The 23,170-nt window shown below is 34.8% G+C and overlaps 3 protein-coding genes and 1 pseudogene across 9 annotated transcripts; 2 read left to right on the forward strand and 2 right to left on the reverse strand.

The window, feature by feature from the left end:
• The first annotated feature begins 84 nt into the window (after nucleotides 1–84).
• Nucleotides 85–945, forward strand: LOC110420640 (copper transporter 6 pseudogene; annotated as a pseudogene).
• Nucleotides 946–1,742: 797 nt separating this feature from the next.
• On the forward strand, nucleotides 1,743–2,454 carry LOC110420458 (CST complex subunit STN1). Its single transcript, XM_021433781.2, has one exon. It carries the CDS (start codon nucleotides 1,972–1,974, stop codon nucleotides 2,437–2,439), a length of 468 nt encoding a protein of 155 aa, XP_021289456.1. The 5' UTR covers nucleotides 1,743–1,971; the 3' UTR covers nucleotides 2,440–2,454.
• PAS1 (FKBP-type peptidyl-prolyl cis-trans isomerase family protein) lies at nucleotides 2,181–8,665 on the reverse strand. Of its 7 annotated transcripts, none has more exons than XM_021433780.2 (22): nucleotides 8,456–8,665; nucleotides 8,147–8,226; nucleotides 7,967–8,051; nucleotides 7,756–7,825; nucleotides 7,458–7,555; nucleotides 7,204–7,326; nucleotides 6,934–6,966; nucleotides 6,590–6,648; nucleotides 6,399–6,483; nucleotides 5,931–6,089; nucleotides 5,779–5,836; nucleotides 5,206–5,354; nucleotides 4,919–5,016; nucleotides 4,761–4,830; nucleotides 4,523–4,582; nucleotides 4,259–4,315; nucleotides 3,829–3,897; nucleotides 3,624–3,701; nucleotides 3,145–3,246; nucleotides 2,988–3,059; nucleotides 2,599–2,892; nucleotides 2,181–2,318 (listed from the first exon to the last, which is right to left on the reverse strand). In XM_021433780.2, exons 2-21 carry the CDS (start codon nucleotides 8,218–8,220, stop codon nucleotides 2,608–2,610), a joined length of 1,884 nt encoding a protein of 627 aa, XP_021289455.1. In that variant the 5' UTR covers nucleotides 8,221–8,226; nucleotides 8,456–8,665; the 3' UTR covers nucleotides 2,181–2,318; nucleotides 2,599–2,607. The 7 variants fall into 7 exon arrangements, with proteins under 7 accessions (XP_021289455.1, XP_021289451.1, XP_021289450.1 ...); XM_021433776.2 differs by having other exon boundaries at nucleotides 8,147–8,250; XM_021433775.2 differs by having other exon boundaries at nucleotides 8,147–8,257.
• A 3,031-nt stretch (nucleotides 8,666–11,696) lies between these two features.
• Nucleotides 11,697–14,095, reverse strand: LOC110420335 (TIP41-like protein). Its single transcript, XM_021433611.2, has 5 exons — nucleotides 13,418–14,095; nucleotides 13,009–13,320; nucleotides 12,583–12,907; nucleotides 12,371–12,490; nucleotides 11,697–12,287 (listed from the first exon to the last, which is right to left on the reverse strand). Exons 1-5 carry the CDS (start codon nucleotides 13,769–13,771, stop codon nucleotides 12,169–12,171), a joined length of 1,230 nt encoding a protein of 409 aa, XP_021289286.1. The 5' UTR covers nucleotides 13,772–14,095; the 3' UTR covers nucleotides 11,697–12,168.
• Between the last annotated feature and the right edge of the window lie 9,075 nt (nucleotides 14,096–23,170).

Genomic DNA, 23,170 nt, shown 5'->3' on the forward strand with positions numbered 1-23,170 from the left:
CAATTTGTGATAACCAGGTGATGGTGAACACCAATTGGTATCAGAATCATATACTGTAAACTGTTTGCTAAAATAATCTTGAGAAAGAATCATAACATTATGAGTTCACCTACAGAAAAATTTATTGTTGTAAATAGTGCTCCACCATTTATGAACTAGTACTTCAAAGTGGCAGAAACAAACAAAACATTGAGAAAATTAAGTAAAGGGGAAGGGAAGAATCTGCAAAGGGTACCAATTGGTCATTATCTCCAAGGTGTTAATTCGTCGTTATTTCCTGCTTCTTTATATTTAAAATAGATACTCCCAAAAGAAAAGTAGCGTGTCACTTTCTCCAATTTTCTCAGAGTTTTTCTCCTTCCCTCTGTCCCTGAAAATGTCTGATCATGGTGGGATGGACATGCCTATGCCGGCAGGGTCAATGTCAAACGGTAGCATGAAATCAATGGATATGCATATGAGCTTCTACTGGGGTAAAGATGTGATAGTTCTATTCTCCGGGTGGCCGGAAAGCAACTCCGGCATGTATGTACTGGCCCTCTTCTTCGTGCTGTTGCTAGGCGCCGCCTTCGAGACTTTGTCTATGTTACCAGCGGTGATACCTGGCACCAAACCTGTCCTCGGAGCTTTCATTCAGGCCAGTGTTTATGCCGTCCGAATGTGCTTTGCTTACATGGTTATGCTCTCTGTCATGTCCTACAATCTTGGAATCTTCATAGCCGCCGTTGCTGGTCATGCTATCGGGTTCTTCATCGTCAAGCTTCGTGCTCTGCAGGCCAAGGAAACCACCGAGCAGCGGTTCATGTCTCCCGACGGCATCGCTTCTAAGATTTGATGTTACGGTATGCCAGCCATGTTGCCTGAGCTTTAACTTATAGATTGTAAATCAAATCGAGTTTGTCATACTCTCTTTGGTATCAAGAACATATAATCAGGTTGATCGTAGCTTTGTCTGTCATTTATTCAAGCAATTTTCATTCGCCAAATGTTCTCTTTGCAGGGTTCTTTGTTATACTTTATGGGGATGGATCTGAATTTTTGTTGTTTTTGCCCCAAGGATTAAGACATTGTTAATATCAACCCTAGTATGAATAGGGCTAATCTACCGTGAGAAAAAACCCTGTCGCCGGTGGAATATTTCAATGCTTGTTTTTTAGCGACCCTTGACAGCTGTTGAAATAATTATTTTTTGTTCTAGATTAACGATCACGGGACTAAAAGAAGAGACAAGTGACTGGCAATGGCCAAGGATTAACAACCAACAGGCTTCCAAGTGTCAAATGATGAAATAATTTATCCAAAAAAGGACAAAAGACTCAAGAATTGAAAATTTTGATTATGATTCCCAACTTGCTGAAATAACCCAAAGTCTCGTTTAGCTCGCGAACTTTATTGTAGATGGGCATTTCCGTTTCCCAAAATCAGCAGCAAGAACAACTATACAAATTTCTGAATCCCCTTTTCTTTCCCCATAGTTATAAATCCGACCCTTCCGAATCGTCGGTTATATTCTCTCTTTTATACAAATGGTTTTTCGAGATAAAATGATACATAAAACAATCTTTCTATTTCTGTTTTGATCAAATTCGAAAGACTTGTTAGAGAATGGTAATTCTCTTCCAAAATTTGAATCATAAATAAAATCCTCATTTCGTTAAACCAGACATGATTAAACTAATTATAGTATATGATTATCGATGTAAGCACTTTAGCATCCATAATTATATGATCGTTTGCAATTTGTTTGGGTTCACCGTTCCCTTCCCTTGATTATACTTAGTATTTGTTGCAATAAATTTCATTATTTGCTAATTCAATTGCAAATATGTACCATTAATTTGTGCAAAATAAATTAGTCCTCGGAAATTGGAACAACGTTAAACCCTCCCACCATATTTATAAAGCCCAGCCATAGAGCCCAAACCAAGTAACCAGTCTTCTTCTCTCAGTTGTCTTTTCCTTTTGTTACTGATGGATGTACTGCACAAGACCCATGTGAAGCTCCTAGGCTTCGATCTCCTGTCTCTAACTCCGTCCCCCAACAACTCATCCACTTTCTATCTCAAAGACAAGCCAATCTCACGCGCCGAAATCCTGGGTGTAATCACTTCTCGGGACCAAAAACCCAACAAGTTTCTCAAGTTCACGCTCGACGATGGCACCGCCAATGTCACTTGCGTCCTCTGGCTGAACCACCTTACCTCCCCTTACTTCTCATCCCGCCAACCGGCGACGGTTCGAGTTATTTCCCAGGCGGCAAAACGTTTCGCCTCCGATGTCCAGATTGGGAAAGTCGCCAGAGTACGGGGCAGGATCACCTGCTACAGAGGAAAGCTGCAGGTCACCGTTTCTGATGTTGTGATTGAAAGGGACCCCAACGCCGAGATTTTGCATTGGCTGGATTGCCTCAGCTTGGCTCGCAGCCGCTACGGCGGTTAGTTTGGGCATAAACGGAAAAATAATTATAATTGTATTTCTAAAGAATTTCAGAAAATTTTTGGGTTTGAACATTGCTTGGTCTCCTTCCTTTACTTTGTTATTATTTTTTCTTGTGAAAATGCCATTTTTGGATAAGGAAAACAAGTTTTAGGGTCCGACCTTAGAATGTCAAAGTATGGTACATCTTTGAAGCCCTAGAGCTGAAAGTAGTTTTCCACCGGTAGGCCACAAGTTGTAAAGCCAGCCAAGTCGAGGTTGACCAGCAGCAGCTCCATGAACATCATGAGACTCATCATCCCCATCTGATGATGATGATGACGACTCACTGTTCTTCTGGTTTTCACTACCGCTGGCCTGATCTCCACCTCTATCTTCAACTTGAGCTTCTGCAATTTCTCCAGGCTTCTTGTCGAATAGTCCTTTGAATTGTTTCCGAGCCTTCCTCTCTACTTCCTGCTCATGAATTGGTAGAGAGATACAAAATGAATTCCCCACATTTCCACTATGCGTTTGAATGGCAAAGAAAATGTACTGGCTGATAAACGCACCTGCTCTTGCTTCTTCAGTTTCGCTAGAGCAGCTGTTGCATCTGGTTCTGCGGACTTATCGACTTTGATCATCTAATAGTATCCAGAAACAAGGATTAGAGATTGGTCAAGAGTCCAGTCTTAGACCACTAAACTTAAAGAACTACATGATCACTACCATTTGGAAATCACTTCTTGCTTCCTCAAAATCACCAGCTGCCATGTAAGCCATTCCACGACGGTATAGAGCCTTCGCGTGTACAGGGGTTGCATCTAAAACCTACATAGTTCCACCAACAGATATCAAGATCCCAATTCAATAAAATCCCCTGAAGATCAATTGTTTTGATAAGCAAACAAGTCAAACAGAAGGCAGCTCATGTTGAAGTAAAAGTTTCAGATCTACTATCTTGGTTGTTTCTCTCTTTATTTCTTCCCTGTGTTCAACTTTGAACCTCAAAACTTGGTGTATTCAAGTCATCCTTGCAAAAATTCAGAAACCAATCAACAACTTATTTCCGCTAACATCTTACCATCGGTTATTTATGATCATAATGATGTATCCCTTCTCATAAAGACCAATAAAATCATAAAAAATTTCATCTTCCCATTGAAGAGAGAGAAAAGAGAAGGTTCCAATTTGAAGTCATTACACACCTTATTACAGGCCTCGATTGACTTTCTGCATTCTCCCATTTTGAGGAAGCACAAGGCCACATTCAGATGTAATAGATTCTTCCAGCAATAAAACAGGAAAAGGAAATTAACAAACTTGGAAATCATGCTATTTAACATCATTTAACAGCTGACAAATCATAGAATAGAATAAATTTTCAGTTACATGAGGCAGGATGGCACTTACTCTAGTGTCTAAAAACACTTTTCCTTCCTCATCAGTTTGTGGATTAACATGATTGAATTCCCGAAGCACCTACATATAAAGCAACACATGGAATTTAATTCATTGTGCACTTAAATGTAACATAGTAGAAACATTGTAACTGGTTTCACATGAACATCTGCAAGCTTATTTAGGCTCAGATTCTCGATCCATTACCAATTCAATTTGGAGTGGATGTTAAGTGTGGTAATCAATCCTGGGTTATTTAGTACTCCATTTGTAATTTGTTTTTTATCATTTATTACCATACTTGTTTTCTGTATTTGTTATAATTGTTAGTATTGGGCTTGTGTCTTCGGTTAGATGCTTAATACATCAACCAAATGATAGAACAAATAGTCTACCATCACAAAGGTGATCTAAGATCTATGAAACATGGTAACCATACAACCTTTTCGTACTTTGCCTTGGCAAGTTCAAATTTTCCTTCTTTGTAGAGTCTGTTACCCTGTAGAAAAATGATAGCATGACAGTTAAATATTCCTGGCAATGGCATATTAATGGCCACACAGCACAACAAACAGAAGGATATTGCATCACTGCAACAGCTTGCAAGCATACACATGGACATGGGAACCTAAAGTCCATCACCAGACATCCAATAAATGAAAAATGGCTCATTGAGGCAGAATGCAACATATAATAAGCCACATACCGTGACTCTAATTTTTTCTGCTTCATCCATTATACTCTGAAAGTTCAAACCAGTCCAATCCTGTAATAGATATTTAAGTTAGGCACTAAGAGAGGTAAAAGAAAAAAAACCAGGACACTCCATTCTTATAACAGTGTCTTGGTGCATATTGACAATTTAACAACCATATTATATTGAAAGTCATATTTGAAAGCAACCTATTTCAGAATGACATTCTCAAAAGGTATGACTTCGTTACCTTTGGCATCTCAAAACCAAGAAGCTCAATTTCCCACTGAACGTGAGCACCTTCAGGAACATTAGGTGGCCTAACCAAATAGGAAGAGAGGCATTCAAGTCGCGCACAAATAAAATAACACAGCAAAAATTTTTTAATAAAATAAAGAAAAGAGCAACCTTGAAAATTTGTCATATGCATAATCAGGAGGGCATGTGACAAGTGCAATCTCTCCCGGGAGCATCAGGCGGACACACATTTCAAATCCCTCAGGCACCTGTAAGGCAAAATAAAAGCTTACTAGATTAAAGTAAAATCAGAGTCTTAGCATAATTGTCAGGATCAAAACAACTTGTAGGTCATGGGCATTGTTATATCAATTTATTTCAACCAGCACAAAATGAAATACACAGACAAAAAGAATATCTTTCAAGATATCTTTTCAACTTTAGAAGGGTGAACTCACCATCCCTTCTCCGGAACTAAACTCCAAAGGGTCACCCTGGTTATCAGCTCTTGTATCATAGAAGACTGTCTTTTCTTCATTCAGAAGTATGCCCCTATAATGGACACGTAAAAGACTATCATGAAGTGGGCAATCCATAGGAAACTCCCCTGGTCATTTCAAAGAACAAAGAAAATCACCATCTATCCAGCCAATAAACAGGATCTTAATCATTCAAAAAAGAGACTCAATTAAAGGAAATTTGAAATGGAGGCAGTAACTAGCAAATAAAGTGCATAGCTAGCAAAGCATCATCCTATGAATCTTTCTGTCAACAAAGAATGAGTGTGAAAATTGTTAAATGTATATTTTCAAAATAAAGCTCTCACAAGAATGGATATATAAATTGACAATGTCACAAGAATTGAAAGCTATAGGAGCAAGAATTAACAATATGTTGACAACAGATTTTTCCTTGTGTAATTCTCACATTGCATCAATAAAACATAGCTATAGTGTAGCACAAGGTTGAGAAAAGTGAAGAGAAAAGAACAAAGATATCTCTCTGAGCCAAAGTTTGACCAAATATAGCACCTTTTCCATCCTGTAGCCGTCGTTTAATTAGGCGCCCATCTCCCAGCATGTCTCTCACCTATAAATCCCAACATTTGAGAGTTCAATTACATTCACCAAGTCGGTTACATTATGATAAAACATTTATGAGCAATATGAGAGCAATGACTTACCTGGATGAAATGGTCAAGCTCCACCTCAAAATGAACTTCTTCATAACCTTCTATCTCAGGCAGAAGGGGAGATGGAGTTAAGTATTGATTTCTAACATAAATTACCGCCTTCTCTTTCCGTGCCATGGTTCCTATTCCTATCTCCAGACCTTTAGGTACCTAAATTTTATGAGATCAAGGACAAATCCTATATCAAAAGGAGCTTAAGCATGACAACATGAAAAGGGTAGTATCCAACTGCCTATGAAACCAAACACAAATTTCCACCAAACAAAAACTTATATGCCTAAGTTCAGTATTCACAACAACTCACTACATCATGTTGGGTCAAATGAGCAGGAACCAAAACTATCAAATTTCTGGTGCGATTGCTACTTATCGCAAACTCTGATAGAGCACATTATAACATACAGAAAACCAGGATGACCAAGTAAAAACAAAATCCAAAATAGAAGACAAATTTCCTACCTCAGATTTCCCAAAAGTAAAGAAATATGGTTCTCCTTCTGTGTGTGACAAAATCAACTCCCCGTCACCTGTCTTTGCAGAAATCCTGAAAAAATATTATATGATACATCTGACAAATGATCAAAACATTCACGAAATTTAGTGCAATGCCCACAAAAGAACATGCAAAAGGCTTGAGAATAAATTATTACCAAGCTTTTACTTCATATGGTTCCCTCGGTGATTCCCAACCCTGTCCTTCATCTACTACCTACCAATATTACATAACTACTAGTTACAGGATATCTTTCAGACTAAAACAAATGGGGTGCAAATATGGGAGCAAGAATAAAAGTTCATGTAGCAACAGAGTAGAGTAAACCAAAAATGATGATGTTGATGGCACCAATTCTTGTTGCAGAAAGAATTAAAGATTAGTCTGTACATTCGCAATATCAAAGCGTGTCAAACAGTACAAAAATTTCCAATCCCCCGTACATAATTCCAACTACCATGATATTTCTAGCCAACATTAAGCGGTACTGTGCCACTATACCTTCTTCAAAACTCCCAAATCATCACAAACGACCTGAAAATGGGCATAAAAATAACATGACATTAGAACTACAAAGAGAGGTTACACGAAAATCAATGAATGACAGCTAGACATCAGCAGCACCTCAAACATCAGAAAGAATTCTGATGAATACTACTGAAATTACTTAGAAAGCATGTATGAGAACACTAACTTTGTGTAGAGGAATCAAAATTGTGATGCTAAAAGGTTATAACAAAACGACAATTATAGAATTTGCAGCATTCTTGCCTTGACTTTGGAGAAATCTATCAACTCAATCTCGAAATGGAGGTCATCATCTTTTGGGAAATTACTTGGAACTGGAACTGGACAGTCATCCTCAGCATAGTGCATTTGAGGTTTCATTTTGAACTGAAACAAGAGATATCCCCAGATTTTAAGAAATAAAGGAAATTCCAAAATAGTTCCTTTATTTTCAATTTTATTTACATATTTTGGACCAACAAACACAAATATAGTTCAAAAAACCATGAACATGATACCATTGACACTTCACCCTTCAACATTGATGGAATTCCTTCCAACAACCCCAATATCATTTTGCTCTTGCCCAATACATCTCTTACCGGAATACCTTTCCCTGATACATAAACAAATGTCAATTCAATATGAAAAAGCATATAACATTAGACAATTTACCGTACACAATCCTTTACTTAAGGCTTACTTATCAAACTTAACATTCCACCATTCACCAGAAGGCCAAGCATACATAATTTTCACTCACCCTAACATATCAATCAAAAGTTAAATCCACTCAAATTCTTACAGTATATTCACCTCCATATTCTGATCTCGTAGACTCGACGACAACTCCATCCAATGTCCTAACCGTGCAATGATAAATAACCTACAAAACATCACGATATGAACTCCAAATTCACCACTCAGCCCTTTGCGTTGCTTTCCAAACACCACAAACAATCCCACATTTCGCTGTCCAATTATGCACAGTTGAAACAGAAACAGATAGAACTAAAGGATAAAAAACCTGATCACCATCTGAAGGATTTGATTCACCTCCTCCAGGTCTCATCAAAGCTTTCATTAAGCTTCCAGGAATAATTTTCTTTCTCCTATTAATTCCCACATCCAAATTCAAAATCGTAAAATTTTTCTCAAAAACACTTTAAAATATAAAGGAAATAAAAAAAAGAACAATATAAGTTACCTCTTGTCTTCGTCAGATTCCGATTTCTTCTTCTGCGGTAAATAGCTCTGCTCAGCATCTTCCTCTACCGCCATCGTTAACTCAAGAATTTGACCAAGATTTTACTACAAACTTCAAATTAAGCTTAATTTCAAGTAAAATAGTTATATTCAATTGAGCTTCGATATCACCAATTAACAGTTCGAAAATTTTCAATTCCCTCTTCTCAGTGAGCAAAGAAACTAAACTTAAGAACGGAAAGCCTTGCGACTTTGGATTGACATGCAAACTTTCTAAAAACAAAAAATGAAATAAAATAAAATTAATTACCTGAAATTTGAATGTTGAAGAGCGATTGACCAATTGTCGTTGTCGATATTTCCAAGCGTCCGGATGGATTGCACGACCAAATCCGGCTGCTGATATTTGGGCTCTGATCTATTACAAAAAAAGAAATGAAAAGATCATGACCAATAGTAGCGGTTGATGTTGTTGAAATTCCGCAGAGTCCTGATCATGATGCGGTGTTGATCAATGCACGTGATATGGCGCACGTATTTGGCGCTATACTGTTTGCCAGCACTCAGCCGCCAGCCTAGGGCGTCTAGTTTCGGTCCACCCAACCCAGGCCTAAAAAACTGTTCGTCTTAGATTTTTTTTGGGCCTTTGGGCCTAGATATTGGATTCGACGTCCACAAAAGAAATCAACTGATCTTATCGTGCTAAATAATAAAAAGCATTACGCATCAATTACTAAATGAAAATTCGACTATAAGAAATCATTTAAAATGGTTCATCTTATCAACATAAATGTAATTTGATTTTTTTTAATTCTTAAAAGTGGATGAATTCAAATCTTATTCAAAATATAAAAAGTATTATGCACATATCACTGAATCAAAACTTGAAGATAGAAAATCTCGTTTGTCTTGTTAATACGAATGAAACCGAATTTTAATTTTTACACTTTTAAACTTAAATATGGGATTTGATATAATCTATATCATGAGTCACGATAAAACCTAATAAACGAAAATATATTAAATTTTATTTTTAAAGAAACGTAAGATTTAAATCCTACTATGATAATAAAAATATTATGCACCCATCTTGAATCAGTACTTGAATATTAAAAATCAAGTGAATTAGATTTCCCATTTCAAGAAGCTAAAGCCACATCAGCCTCCATTAATATTGGTAAGTTAAACCAAGCATGAAACATCATTACTAGGCCGTAGCATTAGGTTAATAGAATTTTTCTTCATCAAACATGTACGTAATGGAATACATACGTAAGCCCAACCCCCATGTTCTGTGCTATGAAACAAAACTGTACGCTAAATATTAAAGGCTTTTTGATTGTTTGAAAGGTTCAAACTACCTTCTCTGTCAGCAATAACCTACCATCAACATCACCCAGACTCCATTATTTTCTCTTTTCCTTTTTTTTTTCTCTTTTTGTTCTGTTTTTAATGCTGTCCGAGGAGCTCCCTAATGACAGGTTGGTTGGTTGGTTGAGCAACCCTTTGAATTTTGTTAAAATTGCTTTTTCCATTGGCAAGGAGTGGCCCTGCCTTCGACCCTGTTGCTCACACATGATATCCAGGGAGAATTAAGATATTCTTTTAGCCATTTACTTTCCACCCAAGTGGAAGAAACCTGGTCGAGCTTGCAAGCAAGAAAATTCAGAGGACGATTCCCCCACAAAATTCCAATCAAAGTTTACCAGGAAGGGAAGTCCAAGTGCTAACTGCTGAAAACCCAATTCAAGCCTTTGTAATATAAATTTGACATTGGAAAAGAAAACCATGTTTGTACGTAAGTCAAATCTCCATGAATTAAAGATTATTATTTATGTTATTCTTATTAATATAAAATTTGTGACACTTGATAAATAAAAAAAAATCATATTTATATATTAAAAATTTACTTTAAGTCACGCAATTGTACAACGTTTTATAATATTGACTCTTTATTCATAGAAAAAAATTTTACCATAAAGGAGGTGCCCTTACATTAGTCTCTCTCGATGTCAGAATAAATGCCTTGTAGAGGATTATAGTTATTTTTATTTCATTATTTTACTGTGGGATAACATGACAGGGGGTTGGTTTCTGTTCCATCAGCCGTGGGTCAGAAAGCCATGCCTTTTGCTAATGCAATATGAAAGCTTAAGGTGGAGATAGTTCCAAAGTACTGAGAGATTCATTCATTTTCAGAGAAAAGGATTAAAGGAATGGGTAAAAACGTCCTTGAAATGCTGCCCCGATTGATTTTAGGCCCTGTTTAGATGTGAGTAGCGAAGCCAGGAATAGACAGAGTGGGATGTGAAAGCCATTAAAATTGTACCCCAAATTTGGCTTTTGATAAAAAAGGCAAGGATGAAGGTCGTCGTTGCTTTCTGTTGGGGTTTTCCCAAATCAAAAATCTGGTAAGATCCCATAATCAATGAATCCATGGCAAATATATTGAAAGGAAAGGGCAAAACGAGATACGAACGGTGAGGAGGGGGGGTGGGGGGCGTGGCAGACGAAGTCAAATTGAGACCCAAAGCACACGAACATGTAACCCACACACGCATATACACTCGAGTCAGAACCCAGCACTACTCTACCACCACTAAGGACACATCAACCGACCTTCACACACACACGCAACATACGCGAAACTTGGGCGCGTGAAAAAGAGGTGGGTGCGCACTTTAGCCACGAAGGTGCTTGGCTTGGGACGTGGTCGAGCACCTTGTACAGCAGCTGGTGCATGCTGGCTATACGGTGCAGGGTGGTGCGGGTTGGGGGAGTAAAACTAGAAAGAAATAAAAGATCACTGGCTCCTCTTCAATAAAGAGAAAGGATATGGGGAAGATCATAAAGGAGAGAAGGTAAACTTAATGTCCGACACGTGTAAAAGGTCACCTTAGGCCTTGGTCCGGTCCATCCACTCAACTACAGCTTAAGCCCTTACGGGGCTTATACCGCCCCACAGTGCCAATTATCATGCATGCTTCCCTCTTAAGGAAAAAATTCATCATTTTTACTGTGTATGAGTAGAAACCTTTTTCAGTTTCGCATCAATGGAGCATTGGGTATTTCATTTTAGAATTTACATAGAAGAAAGAATCTGATTTGTACAGAAGAAAGTGAAAATCCAGCTGCAGGTGCCTTGGGGAAAGCAAAGAAAGATCCTGTTAATAGAAGATGAAGTTCCAGCTTCCATAGACAATTAGTACACTTACCAGACACCATTTTCTTTAATTAATTAAACATGCAATGCACTAAGTAAAGACCTTAGAGACCATTAGTTCAAAGAATGCACGTTGCTCTAGAAAGAGAGAATCTAGTGCTAAGAACACAGTGAGGCAAATTTTTCCAATTGCTGCTTTGACCCTCAATTAAATATCACGAAGCAAAGGGACAAACAAATCCATTCTCTTTTTTATTATTACTTTCACGGGCATTGAGTGGGTGGGAAAGGATGGTGAAGGGGAAAATTCTACAAGCTCAGAATGATAACAACATGAAAAACAGTAAGGAATAAGATCAATTCATGTGCTCAAGAGAGTAGAGTCATGTTCTGCAAAAGATGGGGAGCTACCCTGGAGGGGATATTGTGCCCCATTCCTTTCATTAACATTTCAATTTCAACAAAATTGAGACTTATTGACTGCAACCCAGATTACAAAAAGAGTAACCCATTTGTATATTTGTTCCCCAAACTTTTCCTGTTTTCCCCAGCCCAACTGAATAAACAAAAGCTGCTTGCTGCTGCTGTACTGCACCATTACCTTTTTCCCTGAAACTAGGCATATCCTTGGCAAAAAACCCTTTATTTTCACCTAAGCCTAACCCAAAAAACCATTTCATTTTCATCTTCATGACAACCAAATTTTCTTTCTTAATCCTATACCTCTATACTCCTACTATTTCCCTATAGCAAACTAATAATTTCCATTTCTCTTCCTTTCTTCTAACCTTAAAATTCCTTCCCATTTCCCAAACAAAACTCCCAAAAAAGAAAAAAAAACCAGCAGAAGCATAGATGAGTCAATATGTCCACTCCTGCGGTAACCGGACTTCTTGGCTCATCCCTTGCTGTGGCCTGAAATTGCGTTGCTTGTGATTTGAAAAGACATTCCCACCACTTCGAAGCCTCAAAGCAGCATCTATGAAATAGAAATATTTGTCAAAAACCAAAACTCAAAAGTAACTTGAATTAGAAAAACAGATTTGAGAAAGAGATTTTTACCACTATCAGCAGTGAAACTTGCGTTGAACCGAGGATGAAGCTGGGGTTGAGCACCAATCTCATCGAGATTCAAGTTCAAGGCTTGAACCACTCTAGCTGGAAGCAACACAGTAGAGCAAGCTGACAAGAAACAAAGAAAAGCAAATCAGATCCACAAAATTCAAAGACAGCAATACATTGAAATAACAACAAAAAGAAAAAAGAGTATGGACCTGGCTTCTTGCGGGTTTCACCAGGGGTGCCTATACGGCGAGGCAAGAAAACGCCAGTTCCAGCACATTCCCTTTTGGCAGTTGGGTTACCCAAGAAAACAGCCCTCATACCCGACCCGTTTTGTGGCTGGGGTTGCTGCTGCTGCTGCTGCGGCTGCTGCAGAGGGGGCCATGCAGATGGGGACAAACCCAAAGGCCTATTACTATTACTATTCCTCCCTCTGTTTTGGACCACATGGTGGTGGTGCTGATGCTGCTGCTTCTGTACCCCCCAAACCGAAGCGTTCTGTTGTTTCATTAGCTGCTGTTGCTTCAGTTGCTGAAACTGCAAAACAACAAAAATAAAACAAACCGAATTAATACCCTGCAGAGGAAAAAGAAGAATCTGGACAAAGCATTTTCAAGTCAATTTTTTAGGTGTTTTACTTGAGCGGCCTGCAACTTCTGGTGAGAAAGTGACTGGTGAGGAGGGTAATAGCCCGAAACATCGAGGTTTGGAGAAGGTTTCCTGGCTGGTGGACCCAATAGACCCCTGTTGTTGAATCCACCGTATGATTCTTCATTCATTCGCATCCTTGCTACTTCCCCTGCAGCCGCATACAGCAGATCCCATGTTCCCGGCGGCGACGAAACTCGAGATTGACAGTTCGGGCTTCCACGGCTGGACCCTTGCTTGCAACCGCAACCGCTCCCTATCGCACAGAGCGTCGACTGCGGCGAACGGGACAAGACCCAACCCTAAAAACCAAAAACAGAACAACGAACAGAAATAAGAAATGAATCCTTAAAACTGAAAACTTAGTGGAGAAGCTTCGCTTTTGCTTCTTCAACATACCTTCGAGTTTTCAGAGGCAAACACGCGGTCGTTTCGGCGAGGGTCGTCTTCGAGAGTGGAGTGAGCCATTTGGCGAGTTAAGCCAGCGAGGTAATCTTCTTCGTCACTCTCTGTTTCGGTAGAACCCACGACGGACTCAATCGGGGAACTCAGATCCGAAGAGAACCCAAAAGACCCAAACCCGTGACGAAACTCGTACGGAAACCAAGACTTGGAACCGTCAAGCTCTAATCCAAACCCATCCTTGGGATTCTTGTGATTGTTCTCAGCTTTACTCTTGTCCAAGAACAAGTCATCGTCGGTTAAAAACTCAGGTGGAAGCCAAAACTCCCCATCGTCTAAAACATCCGCCATGAGAAAACAAGAAGAAGAAAAAGTAAAGAAAAGAAGCTTTAGAGTAACAAGGAAAAATATCAGGTAAGGAGAAAAGGATGGAATGGGGAAGGGAGGGTGGGGAATTGACGAGTAGAGGGTAATGGGCGTTTGCTGCTTCGTTAAGATTTAATAACAAGCAGTGCCTCCCTGTTGGGTTTTGCTGGCTATGGCAGACTCCGGGCCCCAGCCAAAGCAAAAGAGCTAAAAATCAAACAGGAAAACGAAGCTCTGATTCTTCAAAAATTTTGTTTAAAAAAGAAAAAAATTAACTCAGTGTTGAGAGAGTAGTAACTGTCAACGAGCAAGAGAGGTAGCCACGGAAATGCATTTGTGTTTATAGAGTGAGAAAAAGCAAAGAAACAGAGAGGATTGCAGAAAAAGCGGGACCGAGTCCCCCACTCGCTCCTAGACTAAGGTGATCACACGGCCCGGGTCTTTGTGTGGGGCCCATGGGGCGAGTTGCAGCCAGGTAAGCGTTTAGAGCGAGAGAGAGAGAGTAGAAGAGAGTGGGACCCGATTGAGGTATAGAGAGCACTTGGACAGCATGTGACAGGGCCTCAATTTTTTTATTTCTATTTTAAACTTTTTTCATAAGGATTTTTAGGATTTTTTTCTTTACTTAACACTTTAACGATATTTTTCCTTCACGAGCGTCGTCCCGAATAATTTCTATCGCAACACGTTAAGAGATTAGATGGTTAATTTTATTTAATAAAATTAAAAAATTAATTACTTTTAAATATAAATAAATTAATTTTAAATTACAAATATTTTAATTCTTTTGCAATATGAAATTAATAATTTAATACTTACGGGAACAAAAATATTTATATGATGTTAATTTTAAAAAAAATTCACATAATATCATACAAAAGTATTAAAAGTATATATAAGTGATAGAGATATCAATTGGTAGCATGTAATCAAGTACCTTGAATTATAATACATGATTAAGTAAGATTAAGACATCTTATAATTGAGTTAAAGTAGTAAAATTATTACCTGTTTTGGATAGTGATCTTAGAACACACATTACTAGAAATCAATTACAAAATTTTTATAATTAATTTAATAATTACTAAAATTTATTTATTGTTTTAACTTTAATATATCTTTTTATAAACAAATTTTAATGTATTAATTTAATTTTCATTGATAAAATTCACAAAAATTGATTTTAAATTTATTTTAATCAAAGATTCAATGAGTAATATTTAGAATATTCATTTATAAATTTGAATAACAATTTAAAATTTTAATTGAATATTTATAAATTTGAATATGTTATCAAATATTAGTGTATTTTTAAAATGAAAAGTTGTCACTTAATAATGTAACTATTAAAAAAACACATTTAATGAAAAAGTTATGTCTTATAATATTAAAGATTGTCACTTAACAATGTGATTATTGAAAAAATACTTATAATCCAAAAATTATATTTTATAACTGCAACGCTTTGCATTCAAAACCAAAAAAGTGTTTCAACGAAAGATTGTGTCTTTAATAAAGAGATACTTACCAGTTTATATAAAAACTTCCTAGCAATCAATTTGAAAAATAAGAAATTATATCATCTGAATGAAAAATTGAGAAAAAAACATAAACATTTTAAATTTCTAATATTTACCAATTTGATCCAAATCCCTTATAATTTATTTGTTGCAGAAAATAAACTATAAGACAGTGACAACTTTACAATTCTATGGTCGTGTTTAACGGTCTAATCATATAAGTGTAAAATAAAATTAGATGTTAATTGTATTGTATTCTTGAAATTGATTCACACATTATTATTTACATACCTAATGAAGTAAAATAAACTTCAAAAATAATGACTATTATAACATGTCTTGAAGTTGATTTTGTCCATTCTCTTTTAATTTCGATACCCAGAGTTTCAATATCAAATAATAAAATTCAGGTACTAATATATTAAAAACAACAAGTACATTATCGTGGACATAATTAATAAGTGAAATTTAACTATTCTTTTGTTTTGCAAATTTTTCTAAGGTATATTAAACAAAAATCACCCAATTCACAAGATAGCTATGGCTCGGCAGCACAGCAGACACTTGTCCTGGCCGCACTGTCCACTTGGCAGGCGGGGGACACCAACCTCTGCACACAAGTTACTTTTGTCATTTTCTTAGAACATTGTTTACTCATTTGCCCTCCACAATTTAGGATATTGACCTGGTTCACGTTACAAGCAATTAAGCCATTTAATTCTGCCTGCAAAAGGACTGTGTAAGAACCCTGCTGATAATGTTCTCTGATCCCTATTTGGTAGATGAGAAAAGTGGCATGAGCACATCCGTTTTCAGCTAAAGCCTACGGCCGTATCAGCTCCGCGTTGCAGCAAGAAGATCTTTAGCACGGTGGATAGAGACAGGTGGAGTAGGGTATTCGCAATCCCTTTTATATAAACAATAAAAAACTCCTCAATTATTTTTTGTTTTCTGTTTAAAATCAAACAAACCCTTAATTTTTAACAAAAATTTCAATTAGTATTTTTGCCTGTGCAACGTATGACCTAACAAAGATAACGTATTTGCGTTGGTAATTGACGTAGTCAAAAACTCTAGCACTCGGGTCATGTTAGCTCACTGTATCATACATCATGCAAGCAAAAAAGAATCATTCAACATCAGCCCAGAGACAAATCAAATGTGAGGGCAAGAGATGGCGGTTTATCATTAATTTTTACTTTAAATCAAATCAAAGTTGACTCGATTTATGATTTTATGTAATTACTGTTTAATTACTGTTTATATAAAATTTAATGATAACGGTTTAATTTTTTTAATTAAGTTTTGGTTCAAACTGAAATCAATAAAGTATAACAATGTTGATAAAATATGCCACCTTAAGTTTTTTTTTTTTTGTCTTTAAAGCATGATTGTAATGTTTAGCACAAGTATGTTGGTCGATGTGAATTCTTGAATTCCAAGGGTGTAAAAAGGCATGCAATGTGTAATAGGTTATTGCATGTGAAACGATGACAGAGGAGGAACCTTCATCCTTCACCTTCAAGTTATGCTTTATTCCCACCCTATTTTTATGATTTGGCCCTTACCCTTTTTGTTACATTGATGCTTCTGCCAATGAACATGGAAACCCTCTCAAATGCTTATTGTAGTGGTCATGGTTTTAGAAAGAAAGAGAAAAAAAGTGCTTGCATTGAAAACTACAAGCCAAAGGAAAATGAGAGAAAATGACAACTAGATGGGTGTATTGGAAACGCAAGGCTCTTAAGGATTGAAGAATCTTTAAGATCCTTGTTCCATGTTCTAATGGGAGAAAGCTAGAGACATGAAAGAAATTGGCAAAAGAAATTAAAGCGGAGTACAATTAGGTTAGTTGAATTAAGAACGTGAAAATATGTAAACGCATGTCGATACCACATCTGGATAGGGGTTTATCATATCAACATCAACCGTGTCAATATCATAATATATAATCAATGTCACATTAATATTTATTGCAATGAACCTTAATGATATAATAATTGAATAAAGGTTAATAAATTTTAAAATTGTACAAATAATTAAAAATTGATTAAATTCAACATTTTCATATATTACAAAAATTAAATTCATATTTTGATCGATAAATTATTGGTCCCGATATCATTAAAATGGACTAAGAATTAATGCACATTTTTTTTATGGTTGATGATCAAAGTGCAATTCAAACAATTTGACAATGACATATATTTTTCTTTGTTTTAGTTTTAATCCTAAACTCTAATTTTTAATGTTATTAATATTAAGTACACCATTTACAAGATCAATTAATGTGTAATGCCTCTAAAGAAAAAGCAATTAACAATTTAATATCATAATTATCAAATTATTAAAATTATTATTTTGTTTAATATAAAAGCCACACGAGAATAGAATATAAAATTAATGTATTAATTATAAATTTTTTCTTGAAAGTCACTTTAAACCGATGCAATAAACATTTTATTAGCATTCTCCTTAATTATATTTAGTTTTGCAATGATAGATTAAAATGTAATTTACATCTTAACTATAAATAATGTAGTATCCACTAAAAAGTATGAGTAACCCAACCGAAAGAATCTGACGTGGCGAAGATGCATCTGTTCATTTGATTCGGCAGTTTTTAACTGTCTGATCTGTCTTTGGTCAAACCTTTTTTTTTTATTTGGCTTTTTCCTTCCCTCCGTTTTGTTTGAACGTGAGTCGTTGTCTGTACGCATCATTACGGCGTGTCCTCTTCCCCTTCTCCCCACCCCGGCTATTCGCCGGCGTTAGACGGCGCTCCCTCTCGTGGACGCAACACCATCTTTTCCATCAACTCCATTTCATAAGGCCTTTTCAAATCCGTCCCCTAAAATTTGTGGTAGGGACATCCTCACCTGCGAAAAGGGACAGCTCATGACCTACTCATAGACCGTACACCTTCAATCTCGATCAATGTTTGGAAGTCAGACTACTCGCCATCCTCACCGTTCATTGGTTGGCAGGAAAACTGAATCAAAGGTTTCGTGGCCTTTACCTCCCTAGTGTAGCGCGTGATATTGAAAAACTCTCTAATGGATCGGCGTGACTGGACGTGAACTTTTCCTGTTCCCGTAATCCCACGTTATTTATTTATTTTTTAATTTAGATTTTAATGAAATTTATATTAAATTTTAAATTTTTTCATAATGTAAAAAATATTAATTTTCAAAATTATTTCAAAAAAAATTGAAAATAATAAAGAGGAAGAAAGTAATTTGAACTTTTCCGCCGAAAGATAATGGAGGAACGTTGTTTTCATACTATTAGTAACAGTCTCTTTGACTGATTCGTCACCATAGATTGTTTAGTTTCTTATTTTTCAAATGGGAAGATTTGGGTTTGAGTGTTGCCTCAAATTCGCCACCGATTATTCACATCGAAGTAGGCCATGTCCAGCTAATTAAAGCTTGAAAAACATGCCTAAAACAAAAAGAGAGCAAAAGGTAGTGACAAATTGTTCATAAGGAAATTGCAATTTAACCGACGGCAAAAATCTTTTTCCGTCCCCAATTCTTTTGTGATTGGTGGTTCAAGTCTTCACCCTTAAGCAAATGGGAAAAGGCTTGTTGGGATGTGGATTCGTGGGAAATAAAATTATCATACGTGCGCATCCGTCGCCAAAACCACATGCACCACCGCTTTTGGGTTATTCTTGGATTAGAAGGTTAAAATTCCCAAGCAAAGGCAAGCTCTTTTCTCCAAAGTGCGGTGGAACAGATCTTTTCAATAGGCGGCGGCGGCAGCAGCATGCAAACCCTACGAAAAGATCTCTATAGGTTATAAGGAGTAGCATTGAAAATATAAATAAGAAAACGACATCAAATTAATTAAATTCAATTAATTGATATCTAACTTTTTTTATTTCAATATTAATAAATACGAGAAATAGTTTTTTATTTATTTTTGTTTTACTTAAAATTTATAATTGAATAAATTGAAAAATATGATTATTAAATATATTATACGTATATATCATTAATATTTTCAAACATATCTAAAAATACTTACCATTCAAATAGAAATAATTGATCGAGATAAATTTATTTTTTTTTACAAAAATTTGATTAATTTGACTTTTAGAATTTATAAAATCCAACCGATTAAATTATTAGACAAGTTTGAAATTGTACAAGAAACCCATAAATTACTTGTTAAATTCTATCTTAATTGATCTCAAATTTATAAATTAATTATAGCTGTTGAATCTTGATTAATTGGAATCTTTACTTTCTCTCTCTTTGTTCTAGTTGTATGTGAAAGTAACTGTGCTTTTTACTTACAAGCATTTTCTTTCCTTTCTTTTCACTTTTTGGATAAGTGATTAGGGGAATATAACTTTAATTAATAAAACAAATATAGAAGATAGATTCAATCATAGAAAATTTGCAATAAAAATGAGGCGTGCACCCTTCTTCATCATGTTCGTAAAATGTAGGTAACATGTTTTTCCTTTTGTCTGATGTGAACAAAAAAAAAAAAAAGAAAGAGACAAAGAGAAAGAAAGTATTATAATTTAGAATTTAGACTTTAAAACTCTTTAGACGAAGAAAGTATTATAAAAGAATTTAGACAAAGGGAACACGTGATGGTGCAAAAGGAAGCCATATGAGTTTTGAACCGATTTTCTTCGGGAAAGAGAATGCGGTAAATTTATCATTACATAAAGTAAAAATAATAAATATAATTTTAATTAATAATAATTAATTAAAAATTAATTTAATTTAAATATAAATATAAAATTTTATTAAATTTCATTTCGACACCAATGGAGGCTCTGATATTTGTCCCACATTTTCTCAAAGCTTATCAATTATCGAATCCACGTTTTCTATTCATCTTTTATCTATTAGGGTTTCAATATTTATTCTTATCCTCTTGAATCTTGTCAAACACTGAATTAAGGTTTTTATATTTATCCGTTCGTAATAAAAATATAAAAATTTATTTAATTTTTTTATAATTTAAGAAAACTCACTTGATTTTTTCATTAAATTTAAGAAATTGGTCCTAACTCCTAAGAAAAAAAAAAGTACTTGGTAGTTTTCTAATCAACAATCGGAGTAGTGCATATTTATTCTTTTTTTTTTTTGCCCAAAAGGCTCAAATTCTTAATTATAAATAGAGTACTCTCCAACCTCTTGGAGGGGGAACAATTATCTAGCATGTAGTGGGCCCTAGGATTTGTATTTTCCATAAATTAAAAAACTGTCAACCGCTAGCGGTTTAAATTCATTTATTATTTCGGAGGAATGCAATAAATATTCTTTGCCTCCAAAATTTGTATTTTTTCTTTTTAAGGTTCGGTTAATGGTTGCCTACAAACACTAAAAATAGTTTACATATAATTTTAGTGAATATTTTTACATTTAATGTACTATTTTCATTAATTCATAAACAAATAATGCATTAATTATATATAGACTTTAAATATCACCTTAATTAGTGTCAATAAGTAATGATTAATGTTGCACTCCTAATTTTCTGTATCATCATACCTATATTAGGAATGATTAAAGCGCATTCATACAATGTCTTGAATTAGGTTAATAATTAGGATCCGTTTGGTAATAGAAAAATGACTTATTAAAAGAATTTTTTTTTTAGTAAAATATTTTATAGAAAAATTTAATGTTTTCTGTTATTTTGATAAACTATTAAAAATATTTTTCGTTGTTTTGATCATTTTATGAAAAATATTTTCCAACCTGGTAAAGTTATTTAGGTGTTAAAATAATAAATAAGAGTTAATAAAACAATATTGATATTTGATTTTCACTAATTTTGGATCAAAATTAAGAATGAAAATGAAAATGGATAAAATCAATAATGATATTTCTCGAAATGTTAAAGCATAAATCTGTAATGAAAATAAATTCTAATTTTCAAAAAAAATTTCATCTTATCACTTTTTTATAATAACTATAAAAATAAAAATATTCATCAATTGTATTAGATATCCAAAATCTATACTTATAAATATGTATTCATTAAATAACAATTATTGAAATATTTTTTATTTTACTTATTAGTAACATTCAAGCCTATTATAAATGTATATTCATCAAATGATGATTATTGAAATATTTTTTATTATAATTATTAGTAAGTTTTATTTCATTTATAAATAAAAAATTTAATTGTATTGAATGGTTTCATTAAAATAATATTTTTTAATTTTAATAGTATTGTATAATTTAAATATAAATATTTTAAAATTAAATATTAATATTAATCAAACTTATAGTTATAAATTTAGTAAAAAAGTATTTCTATTGTTCTCTGAAAAATGTCTTACATTTTGAATTAATTTTTTGTCTGTCAAACAAGTATAAGTTTTGAAAACGTTTTTTGAAAAATATTTTACTGCAAAACAAACGAACCCTTAAATTTGAAATAAAAATTAAAAATTTTAAACATATAAATACTCATAATTTTAAAAATATTTATTTTAAAAAAAGTTTTTACTTTTTTATAAATTTGTAGAAGGATATTTTATGACTAAGTGAAAAATATAAATATTATAAATCTAGAGTGGATCAAATTAAAAAAAGAAAAGGAAAATCATAGTAACCCAAATATTTTTGAGTCATAATGGTGACACACTTATGGCATGTGGTCGGGTTATGCAGATCCCAGGAACAGGACCCACAAATAACTCCATTTTTCTTTTTATCCAACATTAAATGGGACCCAAAACGGCTACCCTAAAGAAGGTAGACCAAAGGATCTAGTTGACAAATGAATGTCTTGCTCTTTCTCTAACTATGCATTTACTCTTTTTTCCCTTTCCATCAATTTTTCAATCACAATCTTTAATTCTTAACTAATACTACCATCACTCATTTATTTGGTTGCATGCTGTTCTTGACCATTTATAAATTCCCAACTCCCTTAGTTAAAAATTTAATTTAAAATTAATTAACACAAAACCCTTAACTCAATAGATGTAAAATTTTTTTATCACTTATTTTAATACTTCTCATCACATGTACAAATAATTAATTTATCACATGACAATATATTAGGAAAAGAAAAATAACGAGATGGATAATATATTGTGTTGATATCATGTTGAATTAACATGGTACTAATAAGTAAAATAATTTTTATTATATTTATATGTTTAAGATATCCGTAACTTAACAGGCGTAAAATAACTTTATCATGACTCTAATATTAAGAACCAGTTGGTGTCGTTTATACTCAAATGTATTGAATAAACATGGTACTAGTAGTTAAACAAACCAAAAGGAGAGTATGCAAACATTAGAGAAGAAAAGCAAATGTCATTTTCATGAGCTGATTTGGTGATAATTTGTCAAACATGTTATGTTGAAGGATCATATAATTGAAGCCGTGAGTGGTGGTGGTGGTAGTGAGTGAGTGGAGTCCAGGTAGGGAGGTGGGGACTATCGGGGTTCTCAATGACAGGGCATGGAGGGAGGGCGGTGCAAACAATCAATAATGAATAGGTGTATCCTATCCTAATTTGTTTATGGATTTCATTGAGTGACCCTTAAGCTTGCCTGCATTATTCCCCTCCCTCCTTCCCTTGTCTCCCCCTTTTCCTTCTTTTTTTTTTTTTGCTTTTCAAGGCTGGACATGTTACGGTAGGTCACCCTCTATACTCTGTACCGAACCATCTCTTACTCACTAGTTAACCTGGTTTATAATTCCTAAAACTTTGCTGGTATAAGTCTATTCTACATCTAAGTCGAGCTGATTCTTTTACACCTATTTGCCTAGCTATAATTATGTTATATCACAATGATAAGCTCTACATGTTGTTGTCCAGTACTCGCCTTATATATGACACTTTGATTAGTCCAACTCACTTGAC

Source organism: Theobroma umbraticum, unplaced genomic scaffold (genome assembly GCF_002168275.2).
Source record: "Theobroma umbraticum cultivar Fairchild unplaced genomic scaffold, ASM216827v3 scaffold_86.0, whole genome shotgun sequence".
In the NCBI taxonomy this organism is placed as follows: Eukaryota; Viridiplantae; Streptophyta; class Magnoliopsida; order Malvales; family Malvaceae; genus Theobroma; species Theobroma umbraticum.